Source organism: Postia placenta (assembly GCF_002117355.1).
Source record: "Postia placenta MAD-698-R-SB12 unplaced genomic scaffold POSPLAscaffold_3, whole genome shotgun sequence".
In the NCBI taxonomy this organism is placed as follows: domain Eukaryota; kingdom Fungi; phylum Basidiomycota; class Agaricomycetes; order Polyporales; family Adustoporiaceae; genus Rhodonia; species Rhodonia placenta.
In genome coordinates, this window is record NW_020169834.1 from 2,265,969 (window position 1) to 2,285,422 (window position 19,454).

General features: G+C 54.7%; 6 protein-coding genes across 6 annotated transcripts; 2 read left to right on the plus strand and 4 right to left on the minus strand.

The window, feature by feature from the left end:
• Nucleotides 1-86: 86 nt before the first annotated feature.
• On the plus strand, nt 87-3,064 carry POSPLADRAFT_1136517 (hypothetical protein; the record flags this gene model as incomplete). Its single annotated transcript, XM_024484695.1, has 16 exons — nt 87-326; nt 383-544; nt 600-693; nt 743-917; nt 999-1,120; nt 1,197-1,342; nt 1,420-1,488; nt 1,547-1,576; nt 1,645-1,835; nt 1,962-2,061; nt 2,124-2,220; nt 2,290-2,339; nt 2,405-2,515; nt 2,584-2,744; nt 2,820-2,966; nt 3,031-3,064. The coding sequence occupies 16 exons, from the start codon at nt 87-89 to the stop codon at nt 3,062-3,064; spliced, it is 1,929 nt and encodes a 642-aa protein (XP_024342150.1).
• An 81-nt stretch (nt 3,065-3,145) lies between these two features.
• On the minus strand, nt 3,146-5,445 carry POSPLADRAFT_1073472 (hypothetical protein; the record flags this gene model as incomplete). Its single annotated transcript, XM_024482611.1, has 9 exons — nt 3,146-3,433; nt 3,508-3,709; nt 3,798-4,008; nt 4,092-4,192; nt 4,251-4,361; nt 4,426-4,672; nt 4,731-5,024; nt 5,100-5,213; nt 5,302-5,445. The coding sequence occupies 9 exons, from the start codon at nt 5,443-5,445 to the stop codon at nt 3,328-3,330; spliced, it is 1,530 nt and encodes a 509-aa protein (XP_024342151.1). The 3' UTR covers nt 3,146-3,327.
• A 2,012-nt stretch (nt 5,446-7,457) lies between these two features.
• POSPLADRAFT_1135946 (hypothetical protein) lies at nt 7,458-8,815 on the minus strand (the record flags this gene model as incomplete). Its single annotated transcript, XM_024484624.1, has 6 exons — nt 7,458-7,527; nt 7,591-7,680; nt 7,731-7,906; nt 7,977-8,204; nt 8,258-8,388; nt 8,440-8,815. 6 exons carry the CDS (start codon nt 8,813-8,815, stop codon nt 7,458-7,460), a joined length of 1,071 nt encoding a protein of 356 aa, XP_024342152.1.
• Nucleotides 8,816-10,698: 1,883 nt separating this feature from the next.
• On the plus strand, nt 10,699-12,690 carry POSPLADRAFT_1135052 (hypothetical protein; the record flags this gene model as incomplete). Its single annotated transcript, XM_024484539.1, has 3 exons — nt 10,699-11,772; nt 11,821-12,203; nt 12,636-12,690. The coding sequence occupies 3 exons, from the start codon at nt 10,699-10,701 to the stop codon at nt 12,688-12,690; spliced, it is 1,512 nt and encodes a 503-aa protein (XP_024342153.1).
• Nucleotides 12,691-13,733: 1,043 nt separating this feature from the next.
• POSPLADRAFT_1134325 (hypothetical protein) lies at nt 13,734-15,245 on the minus strand (the record flags this gene model as incomplete). Its single annotated transcript, XM_024484461.1, has 7 exons — nt 13,734-13,780; nt 13,831-13,890; nt 13,952-14,128; nt 14,183-14,357; nt 14,414-15,016; nt 15,071-15,102; nt 15,158-15,245. The coding sequence occupies 7 exons, from the start codon at nt 15,243-15,245 to the stop codon at nt 13,734-13,736; spliced, it is 1,182 nt and encodes a 393-aa protein (XP_024342154.1).
• Nucleotides 15,246-16,588: 1,343 nt separating this feature from the next.
• Nucleotides 16,589-18,537, minus strand: POSPLADRAFT_1167603 (hypothetical protein; the record flags this gene model as incomplete). Its single annotated transcript, XM_024487972.1, has 5 exons — nt 18,424-18,537; nt 18,207-18,372; nt 17,997-18,157; nt 17,809-17,937; nt 16,589-17,755 (listed from the first exon to the last, which is right to left on the minus strand). Coding segments are annotated over exons 1-5 (1,629 nt in total), but the record flags the coding sequence as incomplete, so codon positions are not given.
• Between the last annotated feature and the right edge of the window lie 917 nt (nt 18,538-19,454).

The window sequence follows — 19,454 nt, forward strand, 5'->3', positions numbered from 1 at the left end:
CGCACCGCGGTCCTGTGTGCTCTTTTATTCCTGCACGCGACGCGTCTGTGCTCGTCCTGCTCACCAGGGCAGTCCCCATCCCCGGCATGCTCCTCCGCGCGGCTGCACGACCCCCGCCCATAGCCCGTCTCGGCCGCCCCCCGTCTCTCCTGCGCACACGACCCTTCTCCTCCTCTGCCCTCACGCCTCCGCCCCCACGCCCGCGCTTCGTGCGCGTCCGCACCTTCGTCCGCTGGTCCGGCTACCTCGCAGGCTCCACCGTCGTCGGCGTCGCCATCCTCACCTCCGCCATCTTCCTCCACGATGCCTTTACCTACAACACCCAGGTCTGCGACCCGTCCCGATTGTGCTTACCCGTCCCCCGCTCACCCTCGTCCAACAGCACATCGACGGCGTCCCCGTCTCGCCCCTCGCCCTCCACCCCGAGCGCGGCGGCCCCAAGAACCTCCCCGTCCTCCGTAGACTCCTCAGCGACTATCAGGACGAAGAGAATGAGGGCCTCGTCGACAAACCCCACCTTGTCATCGTCGGTGGTGGTTGGGGTGTGCGTGCTCTTCTTTTCCCTTACCCTCCATCCCACTGACCTCGCCCCATTACAGGCCGTCGCCATCCTAAATACCCTCCGCCCCTCTGACTATCACGTCACCCTTGTCTCCCCCGACACGTACACCACATTCACCCCGCTTCTCCCATGTGCGTGTCTTCCCCGTGCGTGACCCCGGCCCATACTCACAACTTCCAGCCGCCGCCGTCGGCACCGTCCAGGTACGTTCCCTTGTCGAGCCGCTCCGCAAGCTTCTCGCACGTCTCCGCGGCCACCTCCTCAACGCCAGCGCCGTCGACCTCGTCATGTCCGAGCGCCTCCTCGAGGTCGAGACCGTGCGCTCCGACGGCACCAAGGAGCGCATATACGTCCCGTGAGTGCACCCACTCCTCAGAGGGCCATGCCGTGCACACACGCACGGACAGACCAACTAACTGGGGGTATACCGCTGCAGGTACGACAAGCTGGTCATAGCCGTCGGCTCGACGAGCAGTACACACGGCGTCCCCGGCCTCGAGCACTGCTTCCAGCTCAAGACGGTGCGCGACGCGCGGAAGATTCGACAACGGATACTGGGTGCGTCTCGCTGCGTGCCCTCGTGATGCCCTCCCTCCCGCGATGTCCGTTCGCTCACCACCCACATGTGCTGCAGACAACTTCGAGGCGGCGTCGCTCCCCACGACAACACCGGAAGAGCGTCGGCGGCTGCTCAGCTTTGTCGTGTGCGGCGGCGGTCCGACGGGTGTCGAGGCCGCGGCGGAGATATACGACCTGTGCCAGGAGGATATCATCAACTACGTGCGTGCCGGCTGTGTCTCTGCGGCGGCGTGCTCACGTCTCGCGCGACTAATGTGTTATATGCTTTGCACGGACAGTACCCGAAGCTGTGCCGTGAGGAGGTCTCGATACACGTCATTCAAAGCCGGGAGCACATCCTCAACACGGTAGGCGCGATGATTTTCTGGAGCCCGGGGGTGTGCGCTAAGCGCAGACCCTCCACAGTACTCGGAGGCCATTTCGCGCTATGCAGAGGTAACACGACCGTCATCGTTCCCTATTTTCTTTTTGCTCTTTACTGATTTCCCGTTGATGGCGCACAGAACAAGTTCCTGCACGATGACATCGGGTTGATCACGTCCGCGCGCGTCGCGGCGGTGCACGCGGACCACGTCGAGTACACGACGCGCGGGCCGGACGGCCAGGCGGTGCGGCACGAGATCCCGACGAACTTTGTGCTGTGGAGCACGGGCATCGCGATGAACCCGTTCACGGAGCGCGTGTCCAACTTGCTGTGAGTGTCCGTGTTCGTGTGCTTTGGGCGTTGATGTGCTGCTCTTTGCTCTTCGCGAGTCCTTGGGGGGGATGTGCGAGGGGGGGCTTGGTCACTGAGAATGCTGATGCTGCGGGACGTTTTTAGGCCGAACCAGGTGCATAAGAAGGCGATCGAGGTCGACGCACACCTGCGCGTAAAGGGCGCGCCGGTGGGCGAGGTGTACGCGATTGGCGACGCCAGCACGGTGTGTGACCTTGCTCCTCATGAACAACACTGGCTCACGGCCGTCCTTTGCCCTGTGCGCAGATTGAGACGTCGGTCGTGAGCTACCTGTTGGAACTCGTCGACGAGGCGGACAAGAACAAGGACGGCAAGATCGACTACGACGAATGGCGCGTTATGGGTGCGTGTGCAGTGGTGCCGTTGGGACACACGGTGCGCGGAGGGAGCCCGTCGTTGACGCCGTGAACAGTTAACCGTATCAAGGCGCGCATCCCGATGGCGGAGTCGCAGCTCCAGAAGGTGCGCCCCGCGAATACGTGGTCAGAGGCTGAGGCTGATGATATTGCACGGTGCACGGCGCGCAGGTCCGGGAGCTGTTCGACCTGTACGACGAGGACTCGGACAACACCATCACGCTGAACGAGCTCGCGGTGCTCCTGCAGGAGATCGGGAACAAGATCACGGCGCTGCCCGCGGTGCGCGTTTAGTCTCTCTTGTGTGCGCGTGTGCGCGGATCTTGTCTCATGTGGGTGTCGCTTTGCAGACGGCGCAGGTGGCGTCGCAGCAGGGCAAGTACCTCGGGCGGAAACTCACGAAGCTCGCGAAGCAGCGCGACGTGCTCATCCAGAACGGACTCGCGTTCGGGCCCGGCGCGGACGAGGCGGTCTCGGGGGCCTTCAAGTACCTCCACCTCGGCTCGCTCGCGTACGCATGCATGATCGCTTCCTCTCACCTGGTGCTGATGTGTGTTGTGTGTTCGGCACCGCGTCTGGTTTTCAGGTACATCGGCAATGCGGCGGTGTTCGACCTCGGCAAGACGAGCTTCATGGGCGGGCTGGCGGCGATGTACGCGTGGCGCAGCGTGTATTGGAGCGAGCAGGTGAGCTCGCGCACGCGTGCGCTGCTCATGATCGACTGGATCGTCCGGTGCGTGGTCGCGAATTCCCTGTTTGTTTCTGCCGGTTCTTACCCATGTTGGCTGGCATCACAGCGGTGTCTGGGGCAGAGACCTCTCACGGCTGTAGAGCTGCCCGTGTGTATTTCTACGGCGCAGCCCGGTATACGGCCACATATCCCGGTAGACTTTTGCACTCAGGAAAATTGTTGTAGACAAATGTCTTATTATAAATGTGTTGAAAAGCTGTTGCATACGCGTATATTATATCCTCAGCAGCAGCCGTCGGCGGTCACTTTTGTTTTGAAGAAAACTAAGCTGGCTGAATGTAAGGGAGACGCGACAGATAGTTATGGGGCAGGTATATGTACTAGATACTAGGACCAGAGTTGTTCATTCTTGCCACTCGATCGAGCCGACAATGGCGGTCCGACCGACCAGAGAGCCCTGCGTCGGCGCGAGCACGGTCATGCGCTTGTTGGGAATGTCCAGCGTCGTGCTGCACAGCGGAGTCAGTGGAGTCAGCGGCCGACATCGTGAGCACGCGGCGAAGTAAGAAGTAAGCGGACGCACATCACCAGAAACCCGACGACGGGGAGGTCGAGCATCTCTTCGTCGTAGCGCTCCGACTCGTCCGGGTTCGGCGGCGCGAGCAGCGCCAGGACCGCGTTGTAGAGGCCCGAGCCCGGCTGCGCGGGGTCCACGAGGAGCGGCTGCATCTCGGACACGACGCGCGTCGCGCCGATGGGGAGCGCGGACGTGGGCGCCATCGTCTCTGTGGAGTGCCGGGGGTGCATAGGTATGGCAATATCAGCATGGCGCTCGCAGCGGGCAAAAACAAAAGAAAGACATAAAGCCCGCACCTTCGCCGATGCGGTAGAGCGTGAGGTCGCCGAAGGCGACGATGGACGAGGACGGCGCGAGGTTGAGCGTGAGGTCGGGCGTCTGCTCGCCGCCCTGGAGGACGTTCGTGGGCGGGAGGCCGGGCGGGGGCGGGATGATCCTGCCGTACATGTAGTTGTGGAGCTGGTGCTTGCGCGCGCGCTCGCGGTAGCTCGGGTCGAGCTCGACGACCTATGTGAGGAAGGGAGGAGATGACGGACGAGGCGGTCAGTCAGCTGCGGGATAGGATGGGGGTGTGCTGGTGTGGCACTCACCCCGCCCGATTTGGGGATTTTGACGACGGCGATGCGGTTGCCGTATGCTCGCTGCATCTCGACGTTCAGCTTCTCGTGCCCGACGATGAGGATGACGTTGACTGGGATGGGTGAAAATCATTCAGTATCGCCTGGCTTCGTGAATATATTGCGACTCACTTCGGAATGCATCCACGCAGGCTTTGATAAGGGCATGTCGATGGTCCCCATTGGGACCCGAGCTTGCCGCGAATGATGAGGGTGTGTCGACGATGAGTCCCGCTACACGTCCTGCACAGACGTCGAGAGCATCAGAACGTGGACACGAAATGTGAGGGGAACCCTCAGGCACTACCTCCGAGGTCATTGTCCCACCGCTCCCAGATGTTCTCACCGAGGTTACGTATCAGCCGGTCCATCAGGAGTGGGTTGCGCCGTGTTTCCGCATGGCCATACCAATATGCTAGGGGAAGGAGGGCATTGGAGGTGAGATGTGCAGGAGCGGATGTGGCGGCCGAGCCAAATGTTGATGCCGGTGTCGATGTCTGTATGGGTGACGTGATGGTTGCGGCAGAGATCGCACCCGGTGCTGCCCAGCCACCCTGAGTGCTCAGAAGGTAAGAAGAGTGGCGCGAAGTATGTACGCGAATGTTGACATACCTCACCGGGATCGACGTTGACCAGGACTGGATTCCAGCTCTGACCCATGCGGACAGCATAGTTGATGAGCATTTTTGATAGCGTGGTCTTGCCAGAATTCCCCGGTCCTAAAACGAGAACGCGTGGTGGTTGCGGATCCGGGTCTGGGTCAGGTCCTTCCTCTGAAGATGGGGGAGAGCCGTGGAAGGCTCGCAGGGCTCTTACGCGCATCTGTTCGAGTGCAAGGACAAGGTTGGCGTAAACCTGCATGGGAGTCTCCTCAGAGACATACTCCGTGGATGGCTGGCCTGTGACGTAATAAGACCACGGAAAGAGGGCATAAAGGTAAGTTTCTTCGTGATTTATGGCAAGAGATGGAGGGGGACTCATCTCTATTGTGCAACCTTGCCATGTATACACGGCTGCCTTGCATTCGAGGCCAAATACATAGGTGTTGCCTTCGGCAAGTTCGGCACCAAAAATTTCTGCTTGACCATGTACGAGCTGGAAAGAAATGGTTGATTCGGTATTGTCGTGGAAGGACCATGCGGAAGAAATAAATGTGCTGCGTTGTGCAGCATCTGAAACGCACCTTGATCGCTAAAGAGCTATTCGGATCGAGTTCAAATCTGTACTCAGTCTCGGAGGCAAGATGCCATTGCCGCGTATTCGCAGCTGCCTCATCGTCGGCTGGAAGGGGCTTGCTATCACTATTTAGCAGACCTAGTCCCGACATAGGTAGGGCTATGCTCCTCTAGTTTCTTCCAAATGACACGCAAGCGTCCAACGGTATGAGGCCTATCACACCCGCACAAGACAAACGTATGCGTTTGTGGGTCTAGGCTGCAGTGGTCGCGGTCCAAAGCTGTGTCTCGTCGGTAAGCCCGGAATCTCACAGGCAGCAGGTCACCAGTAGAAACTAAGCACTTCGGTGCGTATGAGGTTTTTGCGAAGTTCGGCGAGTGGTCGCAAACTTTTCTCAGACTTCCAACCCGCGGACTAGCAGTGGACGAAGGTTCGGTACGCTGCGGCCCTGATACGGTCTTGGTCAATGTCTGGTCAAGAAAACTGGTGTGGGCCGCGGACCGACGTTCGTATCCCGATTTGGAAGCCAGGCCACAAAGTGCATCTGAAGCGCCCGTCTGTAGGCTAACATCCGCTGAGTACAACCGCCACCTTGGCGAGTTCTGAGAGCCACCCTGATATTATCTGAGTCAGTTCCTCCTGTTGACATACCAGTTATGCAACGTAGATTGTTCACAATGAACACGCAGCCCCTCCGAGTCAATCACAATGTTCTGTCCATCGTTGTGTCATCTCTCAGTCGTCCAGGCCGCCACACTAGTATCTCTCCTCGCAGATATTCTCGAGCACGCGCTCATGCTCCAAAGCCTGCGGGTGTTGTTTTTGAAAGAACTCCTAGTAGGTGAGCTCCGAATCAGTCATCAGAGTCCTCACATCCCTAAGAGAGCTCACGACATTCCATATAATCTCCCTGGCGCCTCAGATCCGGCACTCTGTTGTCCTGCAACGCCCATCTCAACAATTTGCAATGCATTTCAATGACCAGCATTGTAGAACATGAGATGGATCCTCGCAATCTCCTCGCATACACACTCTATACCCACAGCTTCCTGCAGTATGTACTCTTGCCATGGCCTCCTCCATGAGCGCTTTTCCAAACTTTGGTCCTTTGTCGCTCAGTTCTATCATTTCAACCCTGACTTGGTGTAGCCTGCTCGCTGACTTGCGAGAGCAGGGTAAGACACTGAGGTATGCTGACCACGTCTCGACAAGGTGGCTGTCGATACTTTGGAAGATCCCTTGCAATAGCCGGTTATCTGCCCCGTCCGCCATCTGGTTTTCGCTGGCGGGACTCGTGAAATCCTCGTGGAAGGGGGAACAATCAATCGGATGTACAATATCTTACGCAGAACGGAACCCATCATCTGGGCAGCGAGATTCGTCACTACATATCTCACAATCCGGTAAGACGTGATCCATGCTTATCCACGTCTCAATTTATGAGGAGCGCAATTATTGGCCATCTTGGCTACCTAAATGGATCGTAGGTCTTCCACATAGGTCTTCCATATACCAGTTAACGCAACATACAGTCAATTGCATGAGCAGGTCCTCCCGAGTTTGACACAATTGAACGTCATCATTGTGCCATTTATATTATCAGAGCGGGTTCGTAACAGCAATTGAGGACATACCATTAAGCATGAGGGACGTCGTGGAATGTATGTACGAGGCTACCATATGCCGCACAGCTCTCTCGATAGGTGCCAGGATCCGTTCGCTGTTTGAACTATCAATCATCCACCTTCAGTGATCTGGCTGTTGAAAGTCAAGGTTTCAGGGATCATATTCGAGGCCGCCGATTGCGAGCGCTAGACAGTGGAGACTGGATGACCTTGATATACAAACCGATGTTGTCCGCCGGAGGTCTCCGTACTATTTCCTTGGTGCTGTGTGTAACCAGGTCACGTACTTACAGATTCATTATCTTATCTAGCGTCGCACACACCATACTCGTCAAATTCAGTCTCGATACCTTCGCTGAATGTATTGGGTATGATCACATTACTGACATTGAATTGGACGGTTTCAAAAGACAAGTACGTCGAGCCCCCGGGAGAATAAGTTAGACCGGAATACTAGTGGAATTCGATCACAATACCAAGACGAAAGAGTCCTCGAAGATTACGTCCATTCGTTCCCACGTCCGCCTGCTCTTAGTCCTCAAGCCAGGGTAGCGAAGCCCACGGCACTTTGGTTTACCGAAAACGCGCTGTAGACGTTCGTCAAGAATCTGAGCGAGAGCGATGCACAATGTCAGGTTCAATGTCTGGACGGCGCAGAGAATCCTACTCACACATCACCGACCGTCCACGCATTGGTACCCATATCAGCAGATATGAGCGCGCCCAAACAATAGTCTTCTTCGACCTCGCCCAAGTTGAAGCTGTTCGCATGAGCACCACATCAAGATTCATGAACATCGGATATGCTCACCTGTCCGCAGGGATCTCCCAGTTATTGCCACCCCAGCTGAAAGCGACCGTGGGAGCCGAACTACACGGGAACATGTAGAATCCTTCCTCAGTTTGCTGCGCGCCCTCGATGGTCCCGTACACCTGTGCGGCGGCTTCCACCGGGGCGTACATAAATGTAGAGCCAGAATCAATGATCTATATCCCAGGTAGACAACATGTGTTCAGTGCTCGAGTGTGCTTTGCACAGTCAAAAGATGTCACATACGGTCTCAAAGCCGGATGCGGCTGACTGTCCGTTCACAAGGAAACTCGCGTTGGCAATCTGCCACCAGCCTTCAGAATCAGAGGCGAGAGCATGATACTCGATCGAGCCCGTGTAAAGCGTGGAGTCCGTTCCACCAAGGTACAGTTCTGAGTTGTTCGCCGCGAGGTAGAACCCAAATACGCCTTGCTGCACAGCATTCTGCGAGATTGCGCTGAAGAAATATGGGTCCTGCGGTGGGACCATGTGAGCATCTACAACGAGAGTGATTGGTAGCCTTGTACCTGCTGGAGATTGGACAACTGAGGCCACCCCATGCCCAAGATGCCATCCAGCGGGAATTCATTGCTCATGTCTGATGCTTGCGTTACAGGGCTGAAATACTGCCCACTGACATTCACGCCTGCGACGCTCACTACCCACGCACATCAGCGGTAGAACTTGGCACTCGCAGCAGTCGACGCACCAGTGTCCGTATAGATCGGCCCGGTGACATCCTGGCCACCTTCATATGAAATTTGGAAAGTGCCTTGCTGTTCCTGGCTTGTCGACGAGGACGACGCATCGTAAGTGTCTTGAGCATCGCACCCGTTGCACTGAGACGACGCAACCCACAGGTCGGCCGAGCCTGTGTCGAAGCAAACAATGAAACTCTGCGGAGGTGTCCCAATCTCAATTGAGCCTGTCCACAGCAGCCCGCTGTCATTGTCAATGAGCGGCTCCGACTGGAGGCTTGTGGGCTGGGTGGGCTTCGTTATCGGGCTACTGGTTTGGGATGTGGAGATTGGGGATGTGGGGACTGGGAGTACGATGTCGACACTACTAGTGGAAGTCCCCTTCATTTTGTGGCGGTTCACTGCCCCGCGAGTGGCGCGATATTTGCTAAAGCAGCGAGGCGTTAGTGTTGCAACCTGGCACCAAGAGGAAGACATACGCTTGCATCCTGGCGGTTTCATGCGTGACCGCTTCCATGTTGATGGTGCCGTCGACGTTGGTAAGGGAGCCGCGCTTCTGTATGGGAATCCGGATACCGGTGTCCCTAGCCAAGGGTGACGCGGAGGCGAGGAGTCCGAGGGCAACGGTGAGGAGAGCAGTCTTGATAAACATGTTTGAAGGAAAGTGTTGACAGGGAATGAGCGAGATTGTGAAGGAGGGATATACTGCTGGTTTGCTGAGCGAGCAGAAGGTACAGAGCTCTTTAGTTGACTTGCATTCTTATAGCTGAAGCAGTGGTTCTTGGATCAGGACTTCTGGGGGATTGAGCTGCCACGGCACGCCGACCACGCGCGATGGTACAGCGGACGGAAATGAGTCGACCATCTCGCAGACAGGTTGGATACAAACAGAGCTTGATGCAGCAGTTGCCCTGGCGGCTCGGGATGTGAGCAAGTAATAGCAGTGTTGGGTGCTCGACAAACTGTTTTGACATGTCAGGAACGAGCCGTAGTTGAACGCTTTCTTGCGAAGGATGGCTGAATGCTTCCTTCAACATGCAGAGAACGTCATTTCGCCTGTGCCTGATAGTTGCACCATCCAATTTCGTGCGGAGGCGGTTATGATGAACACAAGGCTGCCGTGATGTTCAAGCATGGCTATAGTCCGCGCAGTGTCGTGACTTTTGGCATCGATCTGGGGGATTTGGAAGCTATCAATGCACGTCCTCCTATCTCGCATCAGCTCAATAGTCGTGTAGTGCCCGCTAAAGCAGGAGTATTACACCTGAGATATAGTAGCCACAAGGATCAACGATGTTTGTTGATCCTCAGTTGCCCACGCACTGCGGCTCGGTTGCCTAGCAAAACCGACAGGATCGAGAACGTCTGTCTACTAGATGATGGCCGAGGTGAGACACGTACCATACTCATTGACAAGTAGTGTAGTGCCGAACGATACTGCCTCGTCACGAAATCGGGCCTGAAAGACTTCGGCACCCATTTATATCATTAGGATATGATGTTATCTGTCAACAAATGTGTAACACTCTGCAATAGCCTCGTCATCACGTGTAGGCGTGTTGCTGATTGCACGGCCAATGAATTCAGACTCTCAAGCTGCGGGACCAAGTAGGATATCACGCACTTCCTCTCACAAGATATAGACTTCACGGAAGATTGTCGACCATGAAGGCTCTGCTATCGGCAGGCTAGAAATTGCACTCACGGTAACCCTGGCCTCGATTCTATTAGTAGCTAGATCGTCGGGGCTGATCCTTTCGAACCACTGGATATGGGCTGTGTTGGAAAAGGCGCAGCCAGAAGTACTTCTGGATCCCTCTTGTTAAAAATGCTAGGCCCCAGGGTGCATAATTGCGCCGCAGTCACAAAGTAGCGACCGTCATCGACAAAATAGCTATGGACATTAGATGCATCAGCACGAGAGTGTCGACAATGCAAGTACTGCGGATGTGGTCGTAAAGCGCTCACTCGGGCTGAAGTCTGTGTCGCCCCTGCGCTCGTCGCATCACACAACCGTTGTCTCAGCTATCGCCCCAGTGAGGCTCTGTCATCCTGCGGTCGACCCTCTACTTATTAGTCCCTAGTCAATGTTCAAAGACGGTGCTGCAGCATAGCAAGCATTAGACAAGGAGTACGCCATTTCGCTGGTTGCTTCAGATTCTCTCTATATACAGGAACTGGTAAGCACACGTACGTATAACGCTGTAAGTCCCGCTGGAGTCCTGACCGGCTGCACCCTTTACTAGAAGATCGGTAGTGCGATCATCAAAATGCCCTTTCTATTGCTAAATGATGATGTCCTGTCGTCCATATTGTCCTTCGTTTCACCCAGTGACGCCTTTGCTGTCGCAGCCACTGCTAAGAGAGTCCACTACATCGCTATTCGCCGTGCACTATCCTCAGCAAGTCTCGAGACGCCTGCACAAGTGAAGGCCTTTAACTCATATATTCTCGCGGATGCAGAATACCGGCCGGCATGCATACGCGCATTGACACTATCTGCATGGGCCTTCCGAGACGTCAATCTGCGTAAGGACTACTCGGCCGTACCTCACCTTGTCGCTGTCCTTGCGTCTGCACACGGTTTGCGATGCCTCTCTCTCCCGGACATTGAGACTGTGTTACAAAACAACCCTCAAATTTGGAATGCCATAACTGGGTTGTCTAACCTCATCGAGCTGCATTTACGTGATGCTGGCCCTCTCGCTGTCTCTCTAGTGCACAATCTAGGACGTGGACTTGTGAATCTTTCTGTCAGCAGTGCCGAAAACATTCGAACTGCGCTCATTCCTTCACTCATCCCAGCACTCACCCGGCAGCAAGATCTGCGATCCCTGAAGGCCAGTGCTGTGTTCTTTTATCCCGATGTGATGGAGGACCCCTCAATGGTCCACTCGGCACTCCAGTCCTTGGAGGTCTATGATTGTCTGTACCTGAGCAACATTGTCTCGCGCACGTTCCCTAACATTCAGACATTGCGCGCAATTCGACCACTGCCCCATGCAATTGTTACCGTCGACCGTCCTGGCTGGGGACCAGCCTCTTGGAAACACTTAGAACGCCTTTACATTCAAGAGCCTGCCGACTTCACGTTGTGGAAGGCATCCTGTCTCGTGCGCTGGTTGATATTCACGAATAAGGGGGGTGTCTCAGATGCATCGCTAGTTGAAATGGTGGGCGGTACACTGCCTGTCATTCTGACCATGACGGTCACCCAAACCATGCTCATCTCCTGGATGAGCTTAATGAACGTGAATTCCCGTCTGAGGTGCCTTCAGCTCACCCTCCTTTCAACCACTGGTTTTGACGATCATAATGGCATAACAAACCTATCTGGGTGGATGGTAAGTTCGTGCCCTTGCTACGCGATGCCATGTTGATTGGTGTAACAGGCATCCCTCCCTCCCATTCTGTATTCCTCAGCACTCGTCATGATTCGAATCTACATTGTAGGACATTTCCCGAGACAAATGGCGGAATCGGAGGATGACGTCCTCGAGCGGTTGGCAGTTCCAATCGCAAATGCCATTCCTACTCTCCGTTATTTGTGCCTCGGAGCGGGTCCTGGAATAGCCTGGGACAGCGATGCAGATCCTGCGGAACCTAACTTCATGGGCAGGATTGTTTGGTGGAAAGTGTTCGACGAAGACGGCAGGCGCTGCCTAAGACCGATCTCGTCGGAGGTGTGGTTCCGTGCGCTGGCGCATATCGACAGTGCGGAGTTTGAGTTTGATTTGGTTTTTGATGGTGTGTCCCTGAGTCCTGAATGCTCTTAGTGTGCCGCTCATGCTCATGGTCGAAAGATTCGCAGATTTGACTCACTTGTTGCACGGCAATCCGCCGTGTACTGAGTTGACAGTATTCATGTTTGGAAATATAAATATGGGGCCCCACAGTCTAACAATCTGGTGTTTGTGCCGAGGACGAAGCGTTATACTCAGGTACGCTAATTTATATCGGTAACTTCAAATTCGGTCTGCTTGATCTCTTCCAACTGACAAAGCAGCGTCATGGATGATTTACATCATGCCAGGTACTTTGCGTGAGTCGTGTCTGAGTTCCTGCTAAGATGGGCTGTCCTAAAAGCCCGTCATAATGAGCATGTGAGCACCTATAGATCGTAAGTGACGAGTAGGATCGACCTGATCCGCAGGGCATAGCGTAAAATTATCTTACAGTATGAACACACCTGATGATGTTCGTACAGTGCTACCGTGACTAACATCATTCCAGAGGTAGGAGAGATGTGGAGGTTGCTTTGATGGCGTAGTACTTGCATCGACAATTTGACATGTGGTCTCGAGGAGAGTCGTAGTGTCGTGTCGTCGACCAACGCGTCCTATCCGAGGCTCGCAGTATTTGAATAATGAGTGTTGGTTAGAATGATCTACTGCCATGTTCTCCTGAGCTCACGAACAATACTCAGAGAACTCTGAAGTAGACGCTATGGAGCTGCAGTTCCTCCAAGTCTCTGCCTAGTTATCATATCACTATCTCTACCCCAGCGAGGCTATTTGTCTCTTGACGGCAGTCCGAGAAATGCGCATCGTTGTCGACAAAAATGCTGTCTAATACGATCGAAGCCGTACATCTACATGTAAAACCTACGCGTTTAAATTGTACGCCCTAGCTGACGGGCTTCAAGCGAAACGTAACGTTGACATACCTAGCTATAGGCCTAAATGGATGCCTTGGGAATGTATAAGCAAACACTTTACAGACGGTGATAACGGTGAAGCGTGCATAGAACATTAATAACTAAGGAGGCTCAAAGACTAGGAAACAGGCAGAAGCATGAGAACGGAGATAAGAACGCCGAAGTCAATATTGCTAAGAGGAAGGCCCATAGAAAGACCTACAGTATCATTGCTTACTGAGTCCACTTGCGTTAGCTTCACAGCGAGGTCAGACTAGTTATAGCGCGGTTGAACGCGGATGTATTCTGCTCCGACTATTACATACAGCATTATCGACCAGATGTAACCAGCATGTACTTTAAGATGCATAGCAAACAACACACGACCTGCTGGGGGCCGTGTGTGCGCGAGGGTGTGTAGGACCATCAATGTCGTGACGTGACATGGTAATGGCGGATGGTGTGGATGGGACGGGGATGAGGCGGCGACGCAGCCAAACCGGGGAAGGGGTGCGGGGGCGGGTGGTATCATCATCTAGACAACAATGCGACGTGAGGATAAATAGGCGGAAGGATGAACTTCCGGTGCGGAGAAGGATGAGCTTCAGGTGCAGATGCAATGCGACATGGCGCGACTACAGGGCGAACATAGCATATAGCCCGGCCAGCTTAGAGCTGGAGCTTCTTAGGCTGCTCCCACGAGTACTCCGGGTTACCTGTGCAAATCATCAGTGTAATGTCAGGTAGGTAGATCAGACAAACTTACCAAAGTGACCGTATGACGCCGTCTTGCGGTACTGCGGCTTTTGGAGACCAAGCTGTTGGACTGTGGGCAAAGGACTAATAAGCAACCCGCTGCCAGCCGTGACATCGAGGATACTACGAACCAATGACACCAGGTCGGAGGTCGAAGTTGTTACGAATAACATCGACGAGGTCCTCGTCGGACTTCTTGCCCGTACCGTACGTGTCAACGTAGATGGACAACGGCTCAGCAACACCAATGGCATAGGAGAGCTGGACAAGAGCGCGGCGAGCAAGGCCACCCGCGATTAAGGACTTAGCTGTAGAGGATATCAGTCTAATAGTGCGGCCGGCGTCAAACAAGTAGTACGCACCAATCCAACGAGCGGTGTACGCAGCGGACCGGTCAACCTTGGACCAGTCCTTGCCAGAGAAGGCTCCTCCTCCATGAGCACCCCAACCACCGTAGGTGTCGACAATAATCTTACGGCCAGTGAGACCGGCATCACCCTGGGGACCGCCGATGACGAAACGCCCAGAAGGTTGAATCTGATCGCGAAACTGTAAGTTTGCGGGAGACAATAATCACTCCACGCGATACATACGTGGTAAACGGTGCGCTCATCAAGCAGGTTTGCGGGAATAACCTGCTTGACGATCTTCTCCAGGATCTCCTTGCGGAGCTCCTCGGTGGAGATCTCCTCAGCGTGCTGAGTGGACACGACAACCGTGTCGACACGGAGAGGGATTGTAGCACCGCCATCTTTCTTGTACTCAACGGTGACTTGAGTCTTAGAGTCGGGACGGAGCCAAGGGAGGACGCCCGCGCGGCGAGCAACAGCCATCGCTTCGTTCAGGCGGTGGGCGAGAACGAGCGTGAGAGGCATGTACTCAGGCGTCTCGTCCGTTGCATAGCCGAACATGATACCCTGGTCACCGGCACCGATGTGCTCGAGCGCGCCGTGGTCAAGTCCCTGGGCGATATCCGGCGACTGCTGCTCGATCGCGACAAGAATGTTACAGGTCTTGTAGTCGAATCCCTTCGAGGAGTCGTCATACCCGATTTGCTTGATGGTTTCACGGATAACCTTCTGGTAGTCGATCTGCCCCTTCGTGGTAATTTCACCGAAGACCATGATCATGCCGGTTTTGGAGGCAGTCTCGCAAGCGACCTTCGAGAAGGGGTCCTGTGCCAGACAGGCATCGAGCTGTGCACTTCCTCATTAGGTCCACTCTATGTAGTGACTGAGTACAATACTGACGATAGCATCAGAGACCTGGTCGCAAATCTTATCTGCACTACCGTTCAATGATCACGTCTCATAACTTCACGCTGGCCGTGGACGTACCGGGATGACCCTCGCCGACAGACTCGGAAGTAAAGAGGAAATGACCTGGCGCGAGGGCGGAAGCGCGAGCAGTACCGTTAGCGGGCATGGTGAGGAGGAGGATGGGGATGGGGAGAGAAGGATGGGGACCAGACAGGTGAGGGCTGGGAGAATTTACTGCAGGTTTATGTTGCAACCGATATGGACCCCGAAGACCGCTCAGCACGCCATTCCCCACCAGGTTTCCCTCGTCCGATATGCCATTTTCTAGCCTACCGAGTAGCCTTTGCGCCCTCTTAACACCTTCTTTCGTTCTCAGAGTTTAGGTAAATTGGTTTTGCCATGAGAAGGGATCATTGCACGTACACACCGGACTGAAAGAATACACAAAAAAGGGAATGACGCGCACTTCTAATCTCTACGACGTATGATATAGCAGGAAGCGCGATGGACAACCATGCTCTACCACAAACCTACCCCGAGGGGGTCGGACGAGGGCGCAGGCTGCTCTGGAGGCGTTTCTGCAACGGCGGGAGGTGTCAAGAGAGGTCGCGAGCTGGTCAAGGTTCCTGTACCTGGCGAGGTCGAGGTTGAACGAGTCGCGCTAATGCCGATTGGTGGTCGACCGGCCGCAGGTAATGCGATTGTGGGGTCGATAGGAAGCGTACTCGATAAATCGGATGTCTCCATGGCGGGCAGCGAACGCGGTGGCTCTGGTCCAGGAGAGCGCGTCGTATTCCACGGATTGTCCAAGAACATGGATGGAATATTCGGACGCGCCTTCGTAGTCGACCACGGATTCGTAGAGGAAGACCCAAGAGTGTACGCATTTCCTGTACCACGAGGGGACGACGGCCGCTGCTCGTGTTGGTCCTGGGGCTCCTCCCCCCAAACGCCTATCTCGTCACGACTCTTCAGCTCCCCACCTTGTCCGTCACCAGTACCGCCTGCGCTAAGAGACAGCCCCTTGAAGTCTTTCGCTGCGTCTTGCACCGCTGACAATGCTGCCGTTGCGTTAGAGGAGAACCGACCCCACATCGAACGCATATTGTTGCTCGAGAAGATGTCTGTTACTTGCGGCACGGTGGATTGCCGAGATGATGATGCGTGCGCGGCAGGCGAAGGCGAGCGAGATGGAATAGGTACGCGCAGGCTACGTGCATTGAGCGCCACAGGCTCGTGCCCCCGTACGCTTTCGTGCCTTGTCCTCGGTGCGTCAAGCGACAGACCTAGCGCGTCTACTGATGACGTCTGTGCTGCCGGCGAGTCACCTTTTTCAGTTGTCCACCGAGCAAACGACTGTGGTGCGGACAGGCTGGGAGACGGACTGATTGCGGGAGACGGAGGAAGTGGGATAGCAGAAGGCGCCATATTGACAGGATCATCTCCCGCCCCCTCCACGGGCGCGACGAACTCTGGGTCCTGAGGAGGTCTGCGTTCAAGGAACTTGCCATTCATCTCTTCGTCCGTGCGGCCGTAGAGCTCATTCCAGAAGCGGACGTCCTTCGGGTCAGGCATGAGCACGCCCATATCGGTCTTGGGTACACGATTCGAGGGATCATCCAGTGATGGGTCGTAGTCGGGATTCAGGTTCAGCGACGCTTCTGGGGCCGAATTGAAGTGATCCCACACGCTTACTGTCCGTTCACACGGAGGCAGACCACTGTCACCCACCCGACGTTCCCGCTCGGTATTGAACAGGAATGTGCCAAACTGACAAGAATAGAGATGGTAGTGCAGTTGGCGTAGGAAGCGCTCGTTGAACTCGAAGCGTTCAGGGAATTGGCGTTGCACCTGCCGCACGCACTCGAGCCATTGATGGAAGACAGGACTCGTCTCCTTGAGATGGTTCTGCGACGCGAACCTGTTCTGTACAGAGGCCAGGAATGCTTGGGCGGCTTCCGCACCGCCCCCAGTGCCGATATTCTCGACGGGAGCTGAAAAGAACTTCTCCGAGGACAGGTGCCCACAGCGATCGAGGAACTTGTGACCGAATGACACCCATTCTTTCTCGACCAGTATCTGGAAGCCACGTAATGTGCGATAGAAGGGGTCCAGGCAGAGCAGGGACAGAGAGGAGAGCTGAGCCGTCCGGTCCCACCCATCAGAGCAGTGGATGAGGACGTGGGAAGAGTTGACATGGACGTTTCGCACAATAAGCAGCGAGCCTTCCATAATGGCAGATATGTGCTTCAACCAGCCAGATCTTCGCAACGCTTGTTTATCCAGCACCGGTGCGACCATAGAATCGAGTGTGTAGTCATCACCAGCGCCAGGGGTAGCGGGAGTGACCTCTGCTTCCCGTAACGCTTCGACTACCCTCGCGAGAGATTCTCGCATGACATGGATGTGATCAATTCCCAAGTAGGCCTTCTTGGCATCTTTATAGTGGTCCATGTTCTCCGTGCCGGCGCCCTTTGCGGTGTTAGCCATCGCGTTAGTCGTTGGTCTCGCATCGATGATGAGATTAGTGCACGTCGCGCCGTAGACGGGGATATTCGCAGCACGAGATTCTGGAGACCAGTGTGTTTGGAAGATGGCCTCGATGAGCTTCTCGTCTTGAATCGAACGATTGCTTGTCAGCCCGACCATAGGCTGACTAGAACGGGTTATACTTCCCTATCAGGATGTTGAAGATCATTCACTTCAGGAAGGAAAAGAAAATCGCTGACGTAGTTCGCCCAGTGGAGGTAAGTCAGTACCGGCAAGCGCGCCTTGCTGCGGTACTTGACAGCATATTGCAGCGTCGTATCGCTTATTCGAGTTGGTACCACGAGCCTCGCGGGATATGTCGGGGAGAACTATAAGGACTGTAGGTCATGAATGAACCAATTAGACATCGTGAACTAGAGCAACATACAGAATAGTCTTTGTTAATATCCGTGAACCTCCATGCTTTCGTGCGCGATCCAACGCCCATTCGGCCAAATTCTTCCCGGACAGAATATAAGGACCAGCCGTTGTTGGCAGTATACGGTGGGTTCGGCACATAGTAGAACGCATACAGCTGCGTCACAGACGCTACAATCATCGCGTGAGTTCGTGCGCAGTACGAAGTCTAGAGACGTACTGGCGACAGTGAGCTCCTTCACACTGTCGAATACATCTATCGCCTCCCTCTCTGAGCCAAATAGAAGAGATGCTGCCTCAAATGTGCGCGTCCTGATCGTAAGGGGACACGACCCTTGTAGAGTGAGCGGTAGACGCGTCACTAGGGATATCAGCGGATAAGGAATCTGATAATTGTGTTCGTCAGATACCCGAAGAGACACCAGAGGATGACTGACCCACATCTCCTCCTTTGCTGGGTCGTCATAGTGGAATATGAGATGGTGGGCAGTCAAGTGCACCGTGCCGGACGCGATACTCCCTGCCTTGCTGCATAGCACGCCTTCGACCTGCAGGACTTTGGCATAAGATACATGTGTTCATGGTATATGTGAAGTGCGATCAACCTTTGCGACCTTGATAGCGTCCATGAAGGCTGAGGCAACCTAGTATATGGGACCGACAATGTAGCTGAAAGCAGGCCTTGGGCGCTTGTCCTTGCTTGTCCTCGATCAGAACGGCCACGACTCACAGCGGCATACGCTACATTCTACCTGCACCGCTACAGTCACTGGCCGCATCCACAGCTACGCGCTACGCAAATAACGGCGCATACACACTAGTTTTCTGTGTATAACGCCCCTTAGGGTTATGCGGCATGATCAAAGCCGTGCGTCCATGGGCGGTATTGTTTTCAATAAACCTCTCATAATAATTGAGGTGACTGCCTTTGATTCGATGCTCTACGTGCGGGGCGTACATATCGCATTGCATTAAACTTTCCCATACCGAGAAGGTTTATGTGGGCTGTGCTAAATCTTCGCGTCTTCCCAAGGGATCCTCCCACATATGAAACATGTCAACTTGGTCGGAGTGGTGCCGACTGGGCGCTCGGACGGTGCTGGTCCGTGTAAGGGTTCCTCTGTTCCCATCCTACACGACATCCAAGGGAGACAATTGACGTAGTACTTAACCGGGTTGGTCAGTCAGCCAATCTGAACCGGCTACCAAGGACCCACATATACGATCAGATGCAGCACTGCCGTATGCTGTGCGTGTTCTTACAGCCTGTGCTTATAATGGACGGATAAGAAGTGTGAACTCGGTCGGAAGCTCCGAGAAGCGAGCAAATGAATTGCTACCATCTTGGGCACTGCTGCTGCAGATGGAAGTCAAGACATAGCGATGTTGCACAACAAACCACACAGCGCCAGCATTTCCGCGCAGGAAGTACTGCAGTTCTTGCGATATATCAGCGAGTAGGCGAACG